This window comes from Periophthalmus magnuspinnatus, chromosome 11, assembly GCF_009829125.3.
Source record: "Periophthalmus magnuspinnatus isolate fPerMag1 chromosome 11, fPerMag1.2.pri, whole genome shotgun sequence".
In the NCBI taxonomy this organism is placed as follows: domain Eukaryota; kingdom Metazoa; phylum Chordata; class Actinopteri; order Gobiiformes; family Gobiidae; genus Periophthalmus; species Periophthalmus magnuspinnatus.
Genome location: NC_047136.2, coordinates 18,979,091 through 18,997,271, shown reverse-complemented (window position 1 = coordinate 18,997,271; position 18,181 = coordinate 18,979,091). Strand labels below are relative to the sequence as shown.

The window sequence follows — 18,181 nt, the reverse complement described above, 5'->3', positions numbered from 1 at the left end:
GGAAAAAAATCTATGTAAAATCTGAAACTAAGCACAAGACATGCAAAAAATTATATTACGGCCCAGCCCTAAAACGTACAGGAAGTCGACCAAATTGGATCTAACTTGCGAACGACAACAGCACACACCACTGTACTTAGGGCATCTCCTCTGACAATTTTGATCACAAACACTTCAAATTTGGCCAAAAGACACTATGTCTTCTGATTATCAATTACATTTTAAATATGGGTGTGGCCATGATGAATTTTCACCAAAATGCAATAAAAAAAACAAACAATAAAACAATTTCTCTTAGACACATTTTTTTCTTTTGAAAAACCCAATACAGCAAGTGTGCAGATTTGTGAGCTGAATGTAATTACATGCAAATAAAGCCACGAAGAAAAAAATCTCCCTCTTAAAGTTTTATGTTGAAAAATTCATAAAAGAAGATCTGTTCATCACATCCTAATTATTCACCGCAATGAGTTTATAAGCACTTTTCACAACTTTTCACATAGACTGGAGTTTTGCTGCCATAGTAGCGCTAACAACAACTAGCATGCTAACGCTCACTTCCTGATTCTCAGACAAAACATGCTTTATAATTAGATGCAGACAGTACACAGCCCACATATTTTGACCTCAAGAAGTGCTTATAAAATATATCTGTGCTGGGGCACAACTGTTAAGTAAATGTTTTCATTTCAGTCTAATGTTAAATGAAATGTTACACAGTGGGGCTTTTAACAAAATATGCCAATATCAATATTTTTTAAAACTACAGCAAACTAAAATTCCCAAATTCCCAAAATAATACTTTTGAGATTTGAGAAACATTACACTCACACGGCAGCTAGCATTAGCCAAAAGTTTTTCAGTTATTCTCCCTCCCCGTTTTTGTTGAAAAAAACATTCAATATGTGCATTCATCATTCAACAGAATGATGAATGCACATATTGATCACAGGCTCCTGAAAATGTGTTGTTTAAATATTTTTTTCTTGAGTTTTCAGACTATATACTTTGACAGTGTTTGCTAATGTGTGTCCATGCTAACTGGTGAACATTCCACCATAGGCATACATGCAGAACCTCCCCATCTTGATGTGACTGCAAAGTATCAATAAAGAAATAGGCAGCAAATATACAATATACATTAAAACAGTTACAAAACAATATTCTATGGAGTTTAATCTTAAAAAAGCAAACATTAGTGAGCTCTCTCTTAAAGTGCAGATATTAGTGTGTTCTTGCTGTGCACAAATCCTAATGCTATTAGCTATAAATAGATATGAAACAGATTTAAGATGCTTTCTGATTACGCTGGACTTTTTGCAGCTGGTTTAGTCTCTCTGCTGCCTCTGGAGTTTCTCATCTGTGTTTTCAAATTGTGCAGAGAGAGAGTTAGGGAGCACAGGGTGGAGGGCTTAGGGCGCAGAGGAGGAGTTAAGGAGCAGAGGAGTGCTTATGGTACAGAGGAGGAGAGAAGGGTGCAGAGCAAGCCAGAGGGTACAGTGCATGGCTTAGGGTACAGAGGAGAAAGAGGGGGGTGGGGGAGGTCTGACCTGAGGTCTGGATGTGGAGGATCCTCTGGTGTAGCCCATCACACTGCTCCATCACTGCTCTGCACGCCTGCACCATCTGCACACACGCACACGCAGACAAACACACACACACACACACGCACGCACATGCACACACGCACACACAGAGGCATCAGTGAGACAGGGACACATACAATCTTTACATTTTACAGTCTCAGAATCTTGTGACCGAGTCTGAATGGCTAAGATACAAATGTTGAGCATCTACAACACTATGTAAAGGCAGTAGTGGCTGTTCACTTTCAGGTAAAGTGGCAAATGTCTCTGCCGTTTTGTCTTGGCATTTAGTACAAACTTTTCATTATTTGGTTATGGAACAATAGTCAGTACTGCAGAATTTAAAGTTGAAACCCAAAGTTTACACACACATATAAAAAGATACATCTGTTGTTTGTTTGTTTTTTTATTTGTTTTTTTATTCTCACTGTCTGACATTAAATCAGACAAAATGTTTCCTGTTTGAGGTCAACTAGGATTACCCAAATTATTTCTATTTACTAAATGAAGGATTATTTTTTTTTGACAATTCATTACTTTTTTCAAAGTCAGATGTTTACATACAGTAAAATTACCATGCATTTAAACAATTGGGGAAAATCCAAGATGATGATGTCATGTCTTTGGAAGTAATAAGTTTATTGACAACATTTGCATTAATTAAAAACACACCTGTGGATGTATCTGAAGGCACATCTGAATCAGACAGTTTCTTGTAACATCATGGGGAAGTAAAAAGAATTCAGGCAAGATATCAGGAAGAGAATTTTGGACTTACACAAGTCTTGGGCCAATTTCCAGATTCCTGACGGTCCCACTTTCATCTGTTCATCACAATTATACACAAGTATAAAGAGCATGGGAATGTCCGGCTACCCTATCACTCAGGAAGGAGATGTGTTCTGTGTCTCAGAGATGAATATGCTTTGGTCCGAAATGTGCAACCCACAAAAGCAAACGAAATTAAAATTGAACTGTTTATCCATAATGAGCATAGTCACGTTTGGAGGAAAGAAGGGGGATGCTTGAAAATCTGAGAACACCATCCCAAGTGTGAAATACAAAATAGATGACATTTTGAGGAAAGAACATTATGTGGAAATACTGAAGCAACATCTCAAGACATCAGCCATAAAATGAAATCTTGGGCGCAAATAGGTCTTCCAAATAGACAATGACCTGAAGCATACTGCCAAACTGGTTACAAAGAGGCTTAAGAATGACAAACGTCAATGTTTGGAGTGCCATCACAAAGCCCTGATCTCAGACCTATTGAAAATATATGGGCAGACCTGTAAACGCATGTGCGAGCAAGGGCCTACAAACTTGGCTTAGTTACACCAGTTCTGTTAAGAGGAATGGGCCAAAATTCTTGACAGCTATTGTGAGAAGTTTGTGGAAGGATATGCAAAATGTTTGACCAAAGTAATACCGTTTAAAGGCAACAGTGCATAAAATACTAATGAAATGTATGTAAACTTCTGAAGAAAATAATGAAAAATTGTCTAAAAAAGTCCTTCTCTCATTATTCTGGCATTTAGCAAATGAAAATGATTTTTGGTAATCCTAATTGACCTAAAACAGGAAAGGTTTAGTCTGATTTCATGTGAGACAGTGAGAAAAAAGCATATATGCATTTTTATATAGTGTTTGTAAACTTCTGGTTTCAACTGTATATTAATTTTAAGTATTACTGTTGTGTGGGTTCAAGGACTCCTCATGCTGGTGGACTGAGCAGCATCACCTTTGAATGAGAGTGCACATGAGAATGAGAGTGCACGTTTGGGAATGAGAGAACACATTTGAAAGAGCATGCACGTTTTAATGAGTGTGCACAACTGAGTGAGAGATATGTCACATAAACACATCGTCATAAATCCATATCGTACATAACCATGACGTGCTCCTGCCTCAGTCTCCACCAGCCTGGACAAGGCTCTTCTCTGACACACAGCATGCACACGATTATACATTGAATCCTGTGTCGTCCCTTGATGGAGACCTGTTTTCACTAACAAAAGCAGATATACTCTCAGTCAGTACTTTAAAAAAGACCCTCTGAAACACTACCCCTGCATCCAATCATTAATCAGTGCTAGTGCAGCCTCTGCAGCTTAGTGAGTGAATTCTGGACGTTCTGAGCTTTCACATAGCGTGGCGTCTGTCCATACTGAGAAAGAAAAAAACTTGTATGTGTCCTCTATCTGCAGGTTAAGGCTCTGGCAACCCAGGTTGAGTTGTGATAGTAACTTTTTTTTTTTTTTAAACAGTAAGGGCATCTTCCATCAACTTCAAATCACATGCTCACTGACATGGATTGGCCTCTCCATTAAAAACACTCACAATGATCACTGACCATTGGAAACAATCAGATCTTCATTTCATTACTTGATTAATCGTAGGGGTATCAAAAGTTGAAAATCAGATACCAATAAGTGCTAAAACTAGTAGTAGTGCTGGTACTAGAATGATTTTGAGCTGTATCAGAACAAGTATAAGACACATAGACCAGTATACACCCATGGACCAGTATGAACCTACGTGGACGACTGAGGCACACAGATATAAGGCCACATGGTAATATAAAAGAAAGTATTGCAATTTAATACTGAAAATCACATTCTATTGTCTAAAGAAAATGTTTTTTACTATGACTATGGTATCGGAATCAATATTAAGCATCAAGTCTATACCTTATAATTGAAATCTAGTTCAAAATTTTAATATCTTGACACTAATTAGTTCCAAGTGTATGAGATCCTACTGGTTACACAGTTTATGGTGGACTTGAACTTCAAAGGTGACTTTAGAGATCTGCAGCAAAAAGAATGGATTTGTGCGGTGGATTATTGCACTAAATGAGCAGAGAGGAGGGAGGAGGGGTCATCCAAAATAAAAAGTGAAACTGAACCCAGCTCAGAGGGAGATTGGAGCTGGTGATCGAACTAAACTTGAGCTATTCTTGTCCATGGGGTTTGTTGTGTCGCAGATAGAATACAGTGTTGTGTCTAAAGATAGAGTGTAGGAAAACTATCACTAAATCTAATATTCAAATGTACAAAGGCTGAGCTCTGTTAAGAGAATGATTTGCTGATCAACAGCTAATTTTTTTAGTCTGATGTATGTATGATTCCATGTAGTTGTGTGCTTTTGTCATTTCCTGGTTTGATCCTGGGTCTTTCATTATTTTTCTCTGGGTCATTGCTCAAAATTAGAGCTCATTGAGTTCTACATTTTTGATACTGATTACTGGCATGTCCAGTCTTGTTTAGTGCTTGATTTTGCGATTTTCTTTCACCATCTCCAACTCTTCCCTCTGGTCATGGTGTGGAGGCCCGTCTCTGTATCTTTGGGGTGGGGAAACGTAGGCAGTAACAGGCTCAAGCAGTGCTCTGTAGTTTGAGGGCACTGAGTGGGAAACTAGTTTGCGGAAGTCGTTGAATCGTGTAATTGTCTGCAAACTGAGTCATTTCCTACCCATAACCCACTGTAGTTTCACTGACCACAGGGGTTTGCTCACCAGTCACAATTTGCAGCTGTACAGAAGCAGTACAGAAGTAGTAATGGAAGCTATACCTTCCAGCAAGTCTGGCCTCAGCAAGGAAGCTGAGGAGTCAGTATCCACAAGTGAACGTACCAGCGATCACCATTTCCTGTGTGGCCCACCACAACAACATGTTCTGTTTCACTCCGGAAGAGACTACATTGTCCCCTCTATCCAGTGCCTGGCTTGTTTCCCTGCACTGGTCCAGCACTGGGGTTGTAATGGCACAGAGAGGAGCCATTTCAACATGTGGGTGAAGTGAACATCCCTGGCTGGGCATGTCCTTGGCATGTCCCTGTGCTGCGCTGTGTGATGGGCTCAGATTAGCTTCTGCATGTTTCTCATTCGCTCTCTGTGAGCTGACAAGGGGTCAGCCGTTACTGACTTAGCATGTCAGTGTCCTCGTCCAGTTTAATCTTCAGCCCCAACCGCTCTCTCCACTTTGTTGCTGGGGTCGGTCATGAGACAGGCCATTTCCTCAAAGCATTTCCTCTAGAACATCTTTTCCCATATCTGATGTAGACAGCCTTTTGCATTGTTGTTAAAAGTCTGTAGCATTTCAAACCTAGCTGGTTAGCATAGCTAGCTCTGTCCAAGCTTGCCGTAGATACGGGAAAAGAAACTGCTCAAATCACACAATCAAAATAAAATAAAAAGGTTTAAAGCAACAAACCACAACAATGGCAACCAGGAAATTCATATATGAATAGTGATCCAATTGAAATCGTGATCTAGGCTTCAGAGATGACTGTGAATGTTTTTTCAGACATATCGCTCACCCCAAAACTACAATATGTAATCCCACTTATCCTCTCTGAGTCTGAGAACAAGTGCAATATAGAGCCATGATTATAGTGGTGAGCTGTGCTGCCTATGACCTCTGTGTCCTCTCTCTCTCCCTCCTCCTTGTCTCTCTCCTTCTCCTCTTTCTCTTCCCTTCTCCCTCTCACCTCCTTTCTGTCTTTCTATCTCTCACCATTTATCTCTCCTTCCCCTCACTCCCTTTGCTTTCCTTACACTTCCTCTCTTTCTCTCCTCCCAACCCCCCCACCAACTATTCCTTTCCTTCTCTCTCCCCTCCACCTCTCTCCTTCTGCTTTCTCTCTCACCCTCTCTCCTCTCTCTCCTGCACCTCTCTCTCTCTCTTCCCTCACTCTCCTCTCTTCTTCTCTCTCTCCCAAGCCTCTCTCTTTTTTTTTAAACTATTTATTTACGTGATATTTCACAATAACAAACTGAATACATATCTACTGATAACCCAAATATAAAAAGGAAAAGGAAAAAAAAAACAAAAAACATTAATGCCCTTTCTCTTCTCTTTCTCTCCCTTTGCTCTCTTTTCACCTCTCACCCTCCCTCGCTCACTCTTTCTCTCCCCTCTTCCCTTTCCCCCATCTCTCTCTCTCCACTCTGTCCCTCTGTATTTCTAGCCCCCCCCCCCCCCCCTCCTCCTCTTCTCCCAAATGAAGCGCTCCAGTAGCTCAGGATGCGGCTCTGTTCTCACCAAGGTGAAATGTCCATGATGTATTTACAAGCCTCCTACTACACCGACTTTGAACCCATGAATACATAATAGCTGCTGTTTAGTGTGTGGGGACCAACTGCAAAGGGAGACGGAGGATCCAAGATGGAGGCTAATGCTTTTGTTATCCTTGCATCTGGTGTTTGTGGTTTCCTGTGAGTGAAAGGACATGGAGGTTTGTGGAGCTAAAGGACAAACGAGACGTTTTGGGACAAATTTAAATGGCCTGTAACTGATTTTTCCCCCATGTATCTGAGCAAAATGTGTCTTGTCCCAGTACAGACATATTGTAGAAGCACCTTTCAAGGACTAAATAAGTTTGCTACGTGCTGTCTGCATCTAATTACAAAGCGTTTTATTGTTTAATAATCAGGAAGTGGGTTAACATGCTAGTTGTTAGCTTTTCCGTGAAGGCAAAACTCCACTCTGGTCTCTGAAAGTTGTGAAAAGCACTTATAAACTCTAAGTCACGCTCTGAAATAAGTTCTACACATTTCATCATCTGGTACGGCTCTTCCAAAAGGTGGAAGGTCATGACTAATATTTGAATCTGATTGGTTGAAGCATCACAATAGCGGGAATGTAATTTTTGTTACATCCTGTTGAAAGAAAGGCACAGACTGAAGTGCGTCTGTTGGCATCACCAAGTTTGTTTTGGTTCACTTTGGCCTTTCTGTTCAAAGGTCGCATTTTAAAGACAGACAATGACAAAAAATCTAAAATATGACTGACAAACTAATACAAGAATTACATTTCAGAACATGTTTGTATAGATCTAAACTCCATGCAGCCTCACCAGAATCAGCCCAGGATTTGCCTAACAGCTATTGTTACATTGTATGTTACATTACCGGTATTACAGACTCAACAGCACAAAAGACAAAAACTAAATAAAATATTCAAAAATAAAAGCAACAGCTTAAGGTTATTCTAGTTATTGAAGAGTAAAGCAGTTTAATTGAGGCTAAAAATAACAATTTAAAACTACCACTGAATGACATCACAAGTTGGAACAGAACATTTTGATCTTTGAAGATGCAGACAGCCTAATAATACAGGATTAGTCAAACGTGTGTGAATGAAACAAAACACAACTCCAGGTATGTTTTTGAAAAGGTAACAACATTATAAGGTAACAACATAACGAGCTTATGAGTAAATTTTACGTAGTACAGGATCTGTACTACGTAAGGAGAAGTCTTAATGTGCTTAGGTTTTGACAATTACCTAATTTCTACTTAATTTGGTTGGATAATACCTGCTGTAAATATAAATTATAGTTGCATACCAAAGAAGCAGTTGAAAAATAAGTTGGAAATTACAAGAGGTAGAGAGTTATTTGAGAGCGGTCCATACTGATGATATGGCGCTAGGGAGAATTCAATCCAAAAGTTCAACACAATTTACACAAAAAAAACATTTTTCTGATAATTAAACATTATTTAAGAAACTAAAGGTGTTCTTTTACAATTGTATTATTAGTTTATTATGAGTTAATAATAATGTCAATTAGAGAAGTTTTGGCCCAGTGTACAACATGGTTGCTAGGTTACAGTGCATGACCTAGCATGACATCATAATTTTCAACCAGAAAGTAAAATTTGAAACTTAAAAAAACTGATTAAACTGGGACTTTTTTTGACAACTTTTAGAAAAATCTTAAATATAATGATCTTAACTGTGTAGTTATAGGGACTTTAACTTACCAGCTCGTAGGTGGTGACGAGCCGGCGTAGGATGTCTGGCAGGGGCCCCAAAGCCTCCAGGGTGGGGTACTGGTCCCTGAGGTCAAACAGCAGCAGAGGGGCTCCGTCTGGTCCCGACACGGTGGAGCTGAGGGCCAACACACACTGCATGAGGCTAGCCACTGCTGATACCCCACACAGTTCACGGAACAGGCCAATGGAGTTCTGTAAGACAAAGTTATGGGTCAGTTATGGGATAAAATAACTGCTGTAATGTTACCCATTTTAATATAATTGTGATTTCTAGATGGACAGTAGAAATCTATTTAAAACAGTGATTTATGTAAAGTCAAAAGTTCACTTGTACAAGTATAAACTCATCATTTATTACTAATCTTTTGTGATTCCTGTTTAAAAGTCACTGCAGATTGATTGGAGCAATAATAGTTGCACAGCCCCATGTGTAAACCTACTGACATCAGGCCTCGTAACTTTCACTTTAAGAAGATGCTGAGGGAACTCTGCACTGTATTCACAATATGCATATAGTGCTCTCTGGTTATGGGAGGTGATGTGGGTGCGGGTGTGTTGAGTCCAGAGTCAGAAGGCTGTAACAGGCACCCATATGGAGTGCACTGGGGCTGGAACAGGCTGAGGCTGTCACTGCAGCCTGTATATAGTCTAGACTAAATAGACCACATGCTCTGAAACTCTTCATAAATGTTACTGGATCATACAGTAATATTTTCATAAGAAACAATTTAAGAAAATATATCACTTACATTCATGGGGGAATTAGATTTTTTGGTTGCATTATTTTTTGGTTGCATTATCAGAGTAATAATATTCTAAAACAACTTATTTTTTGTTCTTACGAGTGCTCCTGACTATTCATAGAATTTGTTCTTCCAGAAGAACATTTTCAGTTAAGTTAATGGAGCGCATTGATATTAATTAATTTATAAATACAAAATTTATATTATTAAAAAAGCTGAATCAATTCATGATGTTTTTGCCGCTCTGTCTCACCTGCATGTTCTCCCTGAGGTCGGTGGCCTCTCTCAGCAGTGGGGCGGCCATCTTGAATGCCTCGTCCACGGGCCGTAGTCCTAAATCCCTCAGGGCGGTGTACTCTCTTCCCTTGCGAGCCTTGCGCACAGACAGGCCACGTTTGTGAGGCTTGCCACCCCCTCGGCGGTTGGTCAGGGCCACATGGACAAAGAGGCAAGCATGGGGCAGCTCTTCTCCGGTAAGGGACTGCAGGGGCACGTGTCTGTACCCAGGAAGGAGGCACTCCAGAGGGATGGTGTACTGACCTAAGGACGAGAGAGTGAAGGAAGTGTGGGGGTATGTATGAGAACACATGTGGGGTAGGGTTCTATTTACATTCACATTTCATCACTATTTGAATGGATGGTTAAAAAACTGACATTCAATATGAATTTCATGAATATACAAACTTTCAATCACTGGCATTCAACAAACAAGACAAGCCACAGTGACATTTATTAAGCATTGTTTTAATATGTGTGGTCCTTTTTGTTTATGTCTGTGTGTAATGTCCTTGTATTATGTCTATGTGACAGAATTGTTGTTTTATTGCAAAACAAAATTTGGACCTATGATTTGACAATTAAGTATTATCTTACCTAAATAAAATCTCTGTTCCACTGTGATATCATGAAATGGTAGTTTCCAAGTTAACAGCTACCTTTAACCTTTTGTTTAGTAGAGATTGGCAATTCAAAAACTGAAATTGTCCATGCTAGTGATGATGCTAGTGACGGTGTATAGATACAGTGGAGCACAGTGGAGTAATACAGAGAGAGAAGAACTCAGCTCAAAAATGCAGGGCTTGTATGTTAACCATGTGTGAATGAAACAAAACATTACTGGTTTTGATGAGGAAACAACAGAAAAACACATAAAATCTGTAATCTAATCCTAATCCCAGCCCACCTATGAACTCGTCCCCGATGAAGTGGTCGTCCAGCACCACGAAGCGCACCATGGCCAGCTCGGGCAGGTTGATCTGGAAGTCAAAGCTCTCGTCGAAGATGGGATTGTCTCCGTTGTGGGTGACAGTCCTGGTTCTTCTTTCAGTGCAGTCTGCTGGGATCCCATGCACCTCCACATACACGTAAGGGTCCACCACGTCTCCTTTGGCCCCGGAGCCTTTAGGTTTGGGCAGGTTCTGACCACTGATCACCTGCTCCAGGCCAGTAACACAGAGCATTACAACTATTTAGGGCTGAAAAATTAGGGAAAATTATCAAACTGCAAATTGTCTAAGCATTGTGATCAAGTTTAGATTTGAGATTTAGGTTTTAATATGAGGATAATATAAGGATTCTGTTCAGAAGGAATACACTCATGATGAAAATAAAATCAATCTTTAGTTAGACAATAGGTTAGACAATTTTCAACAATATCATAATACTTTCTTTTATATTACCACGTAGCCTTATATCTGTGTAATCCCTCAGTGGTCCAGGTAGGTTCCATAATGATCTATGGGTATATACTAGTCTACCGCTATGTGGTTTTATACTTGTTCTGATACAGTTCAAGATCATTCTAAAGCTATTCAGGAAAAGTTCATTTCTGTCCTGTGAATGTCAAAGTATGTTTTAGTCATAATACTTGGTAAAATTAGTTTCTAGTTTTGATACTTTTGACAACCCTACTAAAGACTGAAATACAAACTGACAAAATAATGCAAAAATCACATTTAAGAACATGCTTGCATATATTTTGTTTGTTTGTATTTTGTTTATTGTGGAGGAAATTATGGCACTTAAAAAAATGCAGCTTTTGCAATTTGCTAATTTTGCCCATTCAAATTGCAATTTCGATTTGTGCAGCCCTACAATTATCACTTTATTTATACAGGGAGAGCCCAATGAGAGCACTCAGACTCTCCTTTTCATGGGTGCCCTGTTAAAAAAAAAAACAATAAAACTAAACAAATAACTATATAAGTCAATTTAAAACATTAAAAACGGGTGTGGGTAAGATTTTGGGTTAAAATTGAATACACATGATCTAACTGTGTCTTCAGATATAAGGTAAACATGTTCAAATCAAATCAAAGTTTTTACTGATACCATCTGTAATGCTGATTTATTCTTAATTATAAAAAGATGATAGTTGATAGTTGTTTCACTTTGTTTTTTTTTATTTTCAAGACAATTATCATCAATATCAATAATCATTATTATTACAATCATCAGTGCTAATGCAGCCTCTGCAGCTCAGTGAGTGAATTCTGGAGGTTCTGAGCTTTTACATGAGACACGGCTGGACAACTTCATGAATCAGAGTCTAAATATCCTTTCTTAAAAATGCAGCTTCTAAAACTCAAATTAAAGTGTAAAAATGTTTTACTAATAATTTATATAATCCTCGTGTATGTTAATGCTAATTGTTTTTGTGTCAACTCCCTCTCCCCTCCCCTGAGAGTGCACATCCAGGCCAACATATCATTCCCTCACACAATTTCCAAAGCACTAGGACCCTGTTGCTCATACCTTGATATGCAGCAGCTGTGGAGACACCCCAGGCACAGAGTCCCTGGTGTCTGCACTGAAGTAGGACACCTCCTGCCTCATGATTTCTGGCCGGAGCACGTAGCCACAGTTCCCATTCTGCCGGAACCACGCGGCCACCAGGTCCATCATTAGCCCGGCCGTCTGGAAGTTCATGGCCACCAGTTGGCAGCCGCACTTCCACAGGTCCAGCGGGTTCATGTTGCTGGAGTCCACACGCATAGGGCTGGGGTAGACGCGCGTCAGGTAGTGTTTGTTATGATTCACAAAGTCCCCCGGGTTCTCCCCTGCCAGCCTCAGTGCAAGGGCCTCGTGGAGTGAACACATCTCCCATGGCTTCTGAGTTCTGGAGGAGGTCTGGAAGTCCACAAAGTGCACCGAGCTGCAGAGCGTCACCAGGTCCGACAACTCCTTGAGGAGCCTGAACTTCCTGGGTGGAGTTTTCTGAGGGCTAGCTTGAGCGGAGACATTTAGCGATACGTTTTTCTGCTCCTTCTCTCCATTATTTGTCACTTTCATTTTTGCAACCATGTCTGCTCCTTCGTCCTCCTCGCTCACCTCCCCCTCCTCCGCTACACCCAACCCCAACTTCTTACCCTTGAGTAAAATCCGATGTTTTAAGGCTTGTGGCGATGGTAAGTACATATCCCCTTCCTTAGGTTCATCACGGTACAACTTATCCCCCAATATCCTCAACAAGTGGCCCACCATGACCTTCTGCTGCCGGAGCGAGCAGTGGTTCTCCAGGCACAGGATGAGCGGATAATCCGAGGAGACGAAAGCGAATCGCCCGATGGCTTCCAAGACGCAGTGAAAGACCAGGGGAGGGGAGAGGGTGTGTCCCGCACAGACTAAGGGCTCGTCTCCGTCCCCGTCCCATACATCCACCTCCACGCATCGGCAGCCCATGCGCAGCGCCCGGATGTAGCCCGAGAGGTCGGAGGGCCCGCGGTACTGGTCCTCGATGAGGTAGGTGTTGTGGGAGGCGCTGATGAAGTAGTGAGACAGGGGCTGGCTCATGTCCTGGCACACCAACTTGTGGTCGCGGTCGAACAGGTGGCACTCAGGGGAGGTCAGGTAGCTGCTGAAGCCGTCCAAGGAGAGGAAGGCCTGCTGCCGGCCCTGTGCCGAGGGCTCATGGGCCTGGATCAGCTTCAGGGCTGTGTCCTCGGTCACCTGGCCCAAAGGAGATGAAAGCAGGTAATTTAAAAAATATATATATTTAAAAAGAAATAGTCACAGTCCACACTAGACAGCTACTTAAATAAATGGATGTCTGCGATTACAGCTAAAGATGCATCATTACTGATTTAGAATGTATTACTGTTACTGTTTACTTGAAAAGTAAACCGATGCATGTTTGGGTGCACAAGCATTTTTGCTTCTGCCTGTTTTGGTCATATAGCAAGTTATGTAAAATAAAATATCTTCTATATGACTGAAACTAAATAAAGTGAACAAGGGCAGCACAGAAGACAGGTTATGGAGTTCAGACACTTTCATGAGAGACATACAGATCTAATACTATTACATATAACTGACCATCATTTTTACTAAGAACATCCTACTGCAATACTAAAGTATAAATATTAAAGGTCCTATATTACACAAAATTGGCTCTTGCGAGCTTTAAGCCATGTTATAACCCTGTTACCTCATCAAAATCATACCCATACTTTGAGTTTGGGTATGTTTGAGTAACCGTTTATTATTAGTCTGTCTACATCTCTGAATCTCAAAATGTTGTTCCACCTTGTGCTGTCATGAAGCAGTAGTTTTTAAGTTAACAACTACAGAGATGGATAGTGCTCTGTTACCTTTACTTGCATTTAAATTGTACTTCACAAAGTTCTTGCAGCATACTTTTACTCCTATGTAAATATTTTTACTGAAGTAACAAAACTCATGAGTGAATGTTTTGGTTACTATTCCCACTATGAGTAAGTCTACAAGTGACAAAAGCTTTATGTTGAAAATATGAAATTATTTGAACATTTGTTTTTCGTGCAGTGCTCCTTCAGATATGATTTAGTTTGTCTCATTTTTGTGTAAACAAAATATTTATGTATATTATATTAACCTCAATTTGATGTTTGATTATTATTACAGTTATTTTTCAAGTTACTACCCAAATACTTTTTCACTCTTACTTGAGTAGCTTCTTGGACCACTACTTTGTACTTGAATATTATTATTTTGAGTATTATTTATCTTTCTTTATTGCAGTTTTTTGGCTACTCACCCACTACCCTACTCACCCAGTCACCCACCTCACCAAACTGGAAGCCATTATAAATCCCTGAGTGTGTTTTTACTTTGCCTGGAATGTTCCACAGTATGATATTAAATTTATCCATTTTGCATTTGTTTTGAATTTGAATTTGAGCAGGTACCAGGGTTGAGCAGTCCAGCCCTATATTCACTATTGTGAGCATCGGGATGGATGATATGGCAAAAAATAAAAATCTTGATTTAAAAGCTTGTGACTATAATGTTATTTGAGAAGGACAAATTTAACAGCAAAAATCATCTCACCTGTTGTAGTTCCAACTAAGACCATTCTTTGTGGACAGATTGTGTTAACTCAAAGTCCACATTAAAGTCTAACATGAGCTTCAGACAGAGCATTGACCCTTGTTGGCATCACCCCCAGTGAGGAATGTTGATGATTTCAGCTGCAAAGTATCAATATACATAAATGTACTTGCCCTACTCTCTTATTTTCTGCCCTTCCAGCTACTACACTTCTGTGCCTCATCACCTATGCAGCAGCAAAACCACCATCCTCCTCAGCCTCTTCATCTAGCCTGTGATTTCCCCAAATGAGCCCATCTTTGAGCAGGTACAGAGGTGTGGGAGCTTTGAGTGTTCTACCCACATGAGCCATGCCCTGCTCAGCTTCCAGGAACCGGCACAGGTCTTTGGTGTCCAGGTACTCCTTGTTGCTGGAGAACTGCACGAGCAGAAAGTAGATCTCTGGGCGCGTGCAGAAGTCGTGGAACACCTGGATGAAGTCGGCCCTGGAGACCCTCTCGTTCCTGATTGCTCTGCCAGTCCTCCTGCCCTCTGCCTGAGGAGAATACAGCGCAAATGGTCAGAAATAGAATATGGGATTGAGCAATCTGGTGGGCACTATTCCAACCCTCCAACAGGTACAAGCACTTTCAGAGTCAAATCACCTGACTATATGGAGATCACATAAATACTAATTTAATTGATTGTAAAACTAGCAGAGCTGTGTCTGTGTCAAGCCTACCTCTGCCTCTGCGCCGTTGGTCAGCCCCCCTGTGCTCCTCTCCCGGGCCCTCTGGAGCTCTCTGAAGCGCTGCTCTAGTTTGGTGCTGCTCACTCCGGGGTTGACTCCCTGGATGAGCCTTACCGCGGACAGCAGCCTGAGTCCCTGGTCCTCCTCCTCCAACCGCTCCGCCTCCTCCGCACATGAGAACATGTGCTCCAGCCAGCCCACACGCAGGCTGTCCTGGGAGTGCGCCAGCATGTCCAGAGCCTGCTGTCCGTACTGCACCAGGTATCTGCAAGAGAGTTGTCAGAAAATCATATATTAATCAATACCTAAACTAGTATCAAAACTAGATACTCATTGAGCAAGTATCAGTACTAAAAGAGTCACATCTACAGGACAAAATGAACCTTTCCTGAACAGCTTTAAAATGATCTTGAGCTGTATCAGAACAAGCAGTTTACCTGATGTGAAATTCAGGCTAAACTAGGTCAACTAGGATTACCAATACCAGAATGAGAGAAGACTTTTTAAAGACAATGTTTCATTACTTTCTTGAAAGTCAGAAGTTTATACACAGTAAAATGGCTATGCATTGAAACAATTTGGGAAAGCCCAGATGATGATGTCATTGCTTTGGAAGCTTCTGATTGGTTTACTGACAACATTTGAGTTAGAGACACAGCTGTGGATGTATTTGAAGGCACACCTGAAACACACTGTTTCTTTGTGTAACACCATGGGAAAGACCAAAGAGATCAGCCAAGATATCAGGAAGATAATTATGGACTTGTACAAGTCTCGTTCATCCTTGGGTGCAATTTCCAGATGCCTGAAGGTGCCATGTTAAAACAAATATACGCAAGTATAAACACCATGGGAATATCAAGCCATCATATCACTCAAGAAGAACATGGGTTCTGTGTCCCAGAGATGAACGTGGTTTGGTCTGAAATGTGCATATCAAGCCAAGGACAAAAGCAAAAGATCTTGTAAAGGTGCTGCTGAAGCTGGAAAGAGTGTGTCATTATCCACAGTGAAACGAGTACTGTGCTGACGTGGGCTGAAAGGCCGCTATAGAACCTACCTGTTCCACTGAGGGATTATACAGATATAATGCCATACGGTTATACACAAGAAAGTACTATGATTTGATGTTGAAAATGACATTATGTTGCTTAAAGAAAGTGCTTTTTAGTATCACCGAGGTATTAGAATCCGTACTGAGTATCAACTCTGTTCCTGAGAATTGAAATCGAGTTTAAAAATGTTGGTATCACCAATCTGCAACAACCCAACTAGCTAGCAGTACTGCACCACGTATCTGCAACAGGTCCAACAAGACAGCACTTTACAGTTTTTACACCGCAATATGACCTCCAATTCAAAAGTGCAGAGTATATTCTGTGACTTTCTTAAATTCTACAATTCTGAAAATGCTAATGTGCAAATGGTCCCGCCACATACACTCACACAAATATTTATTCTGCTGGTTTCCTTCTTTTGTGGACGCTTTTGATATTGGTTAGTGTGTTAGTAAAGCTGCTGGGAAAGATGCGACCAAAGTAGAGATTTTATAATAGAGCCATGGTAGAGGTGCACAGTATACGCATAAAGAGTGGTCACATGATTAAAACTTCCCAGCTTTATACCATGCCCCACGGAGCATATCACGGTTAGGGAGCACGGCAAAAGTTGAAGAAAAGGTGAGTGAGGTTTGAGGTGACACCAGAATATTTCCAGATGCAGTACGGGCTGATAGCAGAAGATACAGCGCGCATTGTGATAGCTGCCCATTGTTTTCACCTCAAAAAGTGTCAGAGAAAAGTTGCCAATTACCGGTACCAAAAAAACGTGCGATAAATACAAATGCTGTAGATCATGTCAACAGAAAAGAGTTCTACAAATGCAGAAATTACAAAGCTAAAATAAAAATAATAAAATCATGACTAAACACAACTGGTTTCTCATTTGCTTGTCTTACCATGTGATGTCATGGGGTGATAATGTCCTGTATTTTTAAACATATTCTGCACCTAGCTCAGTGTTTTCATTTCAGTGCACACATTACTGTACCTACTGTAGCATACATTAGAGACATATCTGCTTGTCATCAAAAAGGTCCCTAGAGATGTTTGTGAAGACTATACTTTATTATAACTTTTACTGTTTGACAGTTTGACAGTATTGACAGTTTAAATGATGTGAAATTGATGTAATAATTTTAATGTAATAAACACAAAAAAAACACTGATTTAACTTTAGTTTGTGATTTTGTTTTCTACAGTTAACGTAAAGCAAATGAAGAGTGTTTAGTAAAAAGCATTTGGGATTCTTTCTCTTCAAACTACTCTCTCTCTGCCTAATTAATAGACTATCATGTCAGTGACAATACACAGACTTGCAGTTTTTGAATCGTTTTGAGACATTCAAATAAAACCAAATAAAGAAAGAAATATCAATCAAAAAATACATTTGTATCATAATTAATTTACATTGTGATTAGCTGTTAGCCCACAGAAGAAATCCACTTTTAAAGTCAATCTGGACCTTTGTAAATCCAGTAAAAGGGCCAGGCTTTCTTCTGCTCTTGATAACATATACATCCCAGTGCACAAAGTTTGTTAATTACAGGCGACGCGGTTCATTTTTATGGGAATTTTCTGCTGATACCACTGCCAGTATGGGGTTTGAAGGTGCATGAAAGACATAAGCATTTTGTCATCTTTTTTGTAAGTCCATTTCTAGTGTTTATGCAGTAGTATGGAATGAACATAATTTGTCTGTGGCCTCTAGCCCCAGCACCCAGCCTCCTCTGCAGCCTGTCCCCAACATATGTCCCTCTTTAGCGTTCACTCAGCTGACAAGTCTGCTTCGCCTCACCCAAAATCACCCATACTTGAGCCTAACACAACCAGACCAAAATGAGTCACAAGCACACAGCACAAGTCTCTATCTGAAATATCCACCACAGCTGAGTCAGACTGTGGTAAATCTGCCCAGTAGTTACCGTAAGATCATCTTAAATAAACAGGAGTCCAACCTCAAACTGAGACGA

The 18,181-nt window shown here is 40.5% G+C and overlaps 1 protein-coding gene across 2 annotated transcripts in view; it reads right to left on the bottom strand.

The window, feature by feature from the left end:
* The window catches only part of LOC117378779 (inactive phospholipase C-like protein 2), a 46,438-nt gene that overhangs the window by 7,799 nt on the left and 20,458 nt on the right, over positions 1 to 18,181 (bottom strand). For both annotated transcript variants that reach the window (XM_033975447.2, XM_055225305.1), the window contains exons 5-11: positions 15,142 to 15,415; positions 14,764 to 14,955; positions 11,868 to 13,061; positions 10,297 to 10,546; positions 9,367 to 9,653; positions 8,359 to 8,562; positions 1,551 to 1,626 (exon numbers count right to left, since the gene is read on the bottom strand). In XM_033975447.2, the coding sequence (XP_033831338.1) occupies positions 1,551 to 1,626; positions 8,359 to 8,562; positions 9,367 to 9,653; positions 10,297 to 10,546; positions 11,868 to 13,061; positions 14,764 to 14,955; positions 15,142 to 15,415 (2,477 nt within the window). The remainder of the gene's footprint in view (positions 1 to 1,550; positions 1,627 to 8,358; positions 8,563 to 9,366; positions 9,654 to 10,296; positions 10,547 to 11,867; positions 13,062 to 14,763; positions 14,956 to 15,141; positions 15,416 to 18,181) is intronic.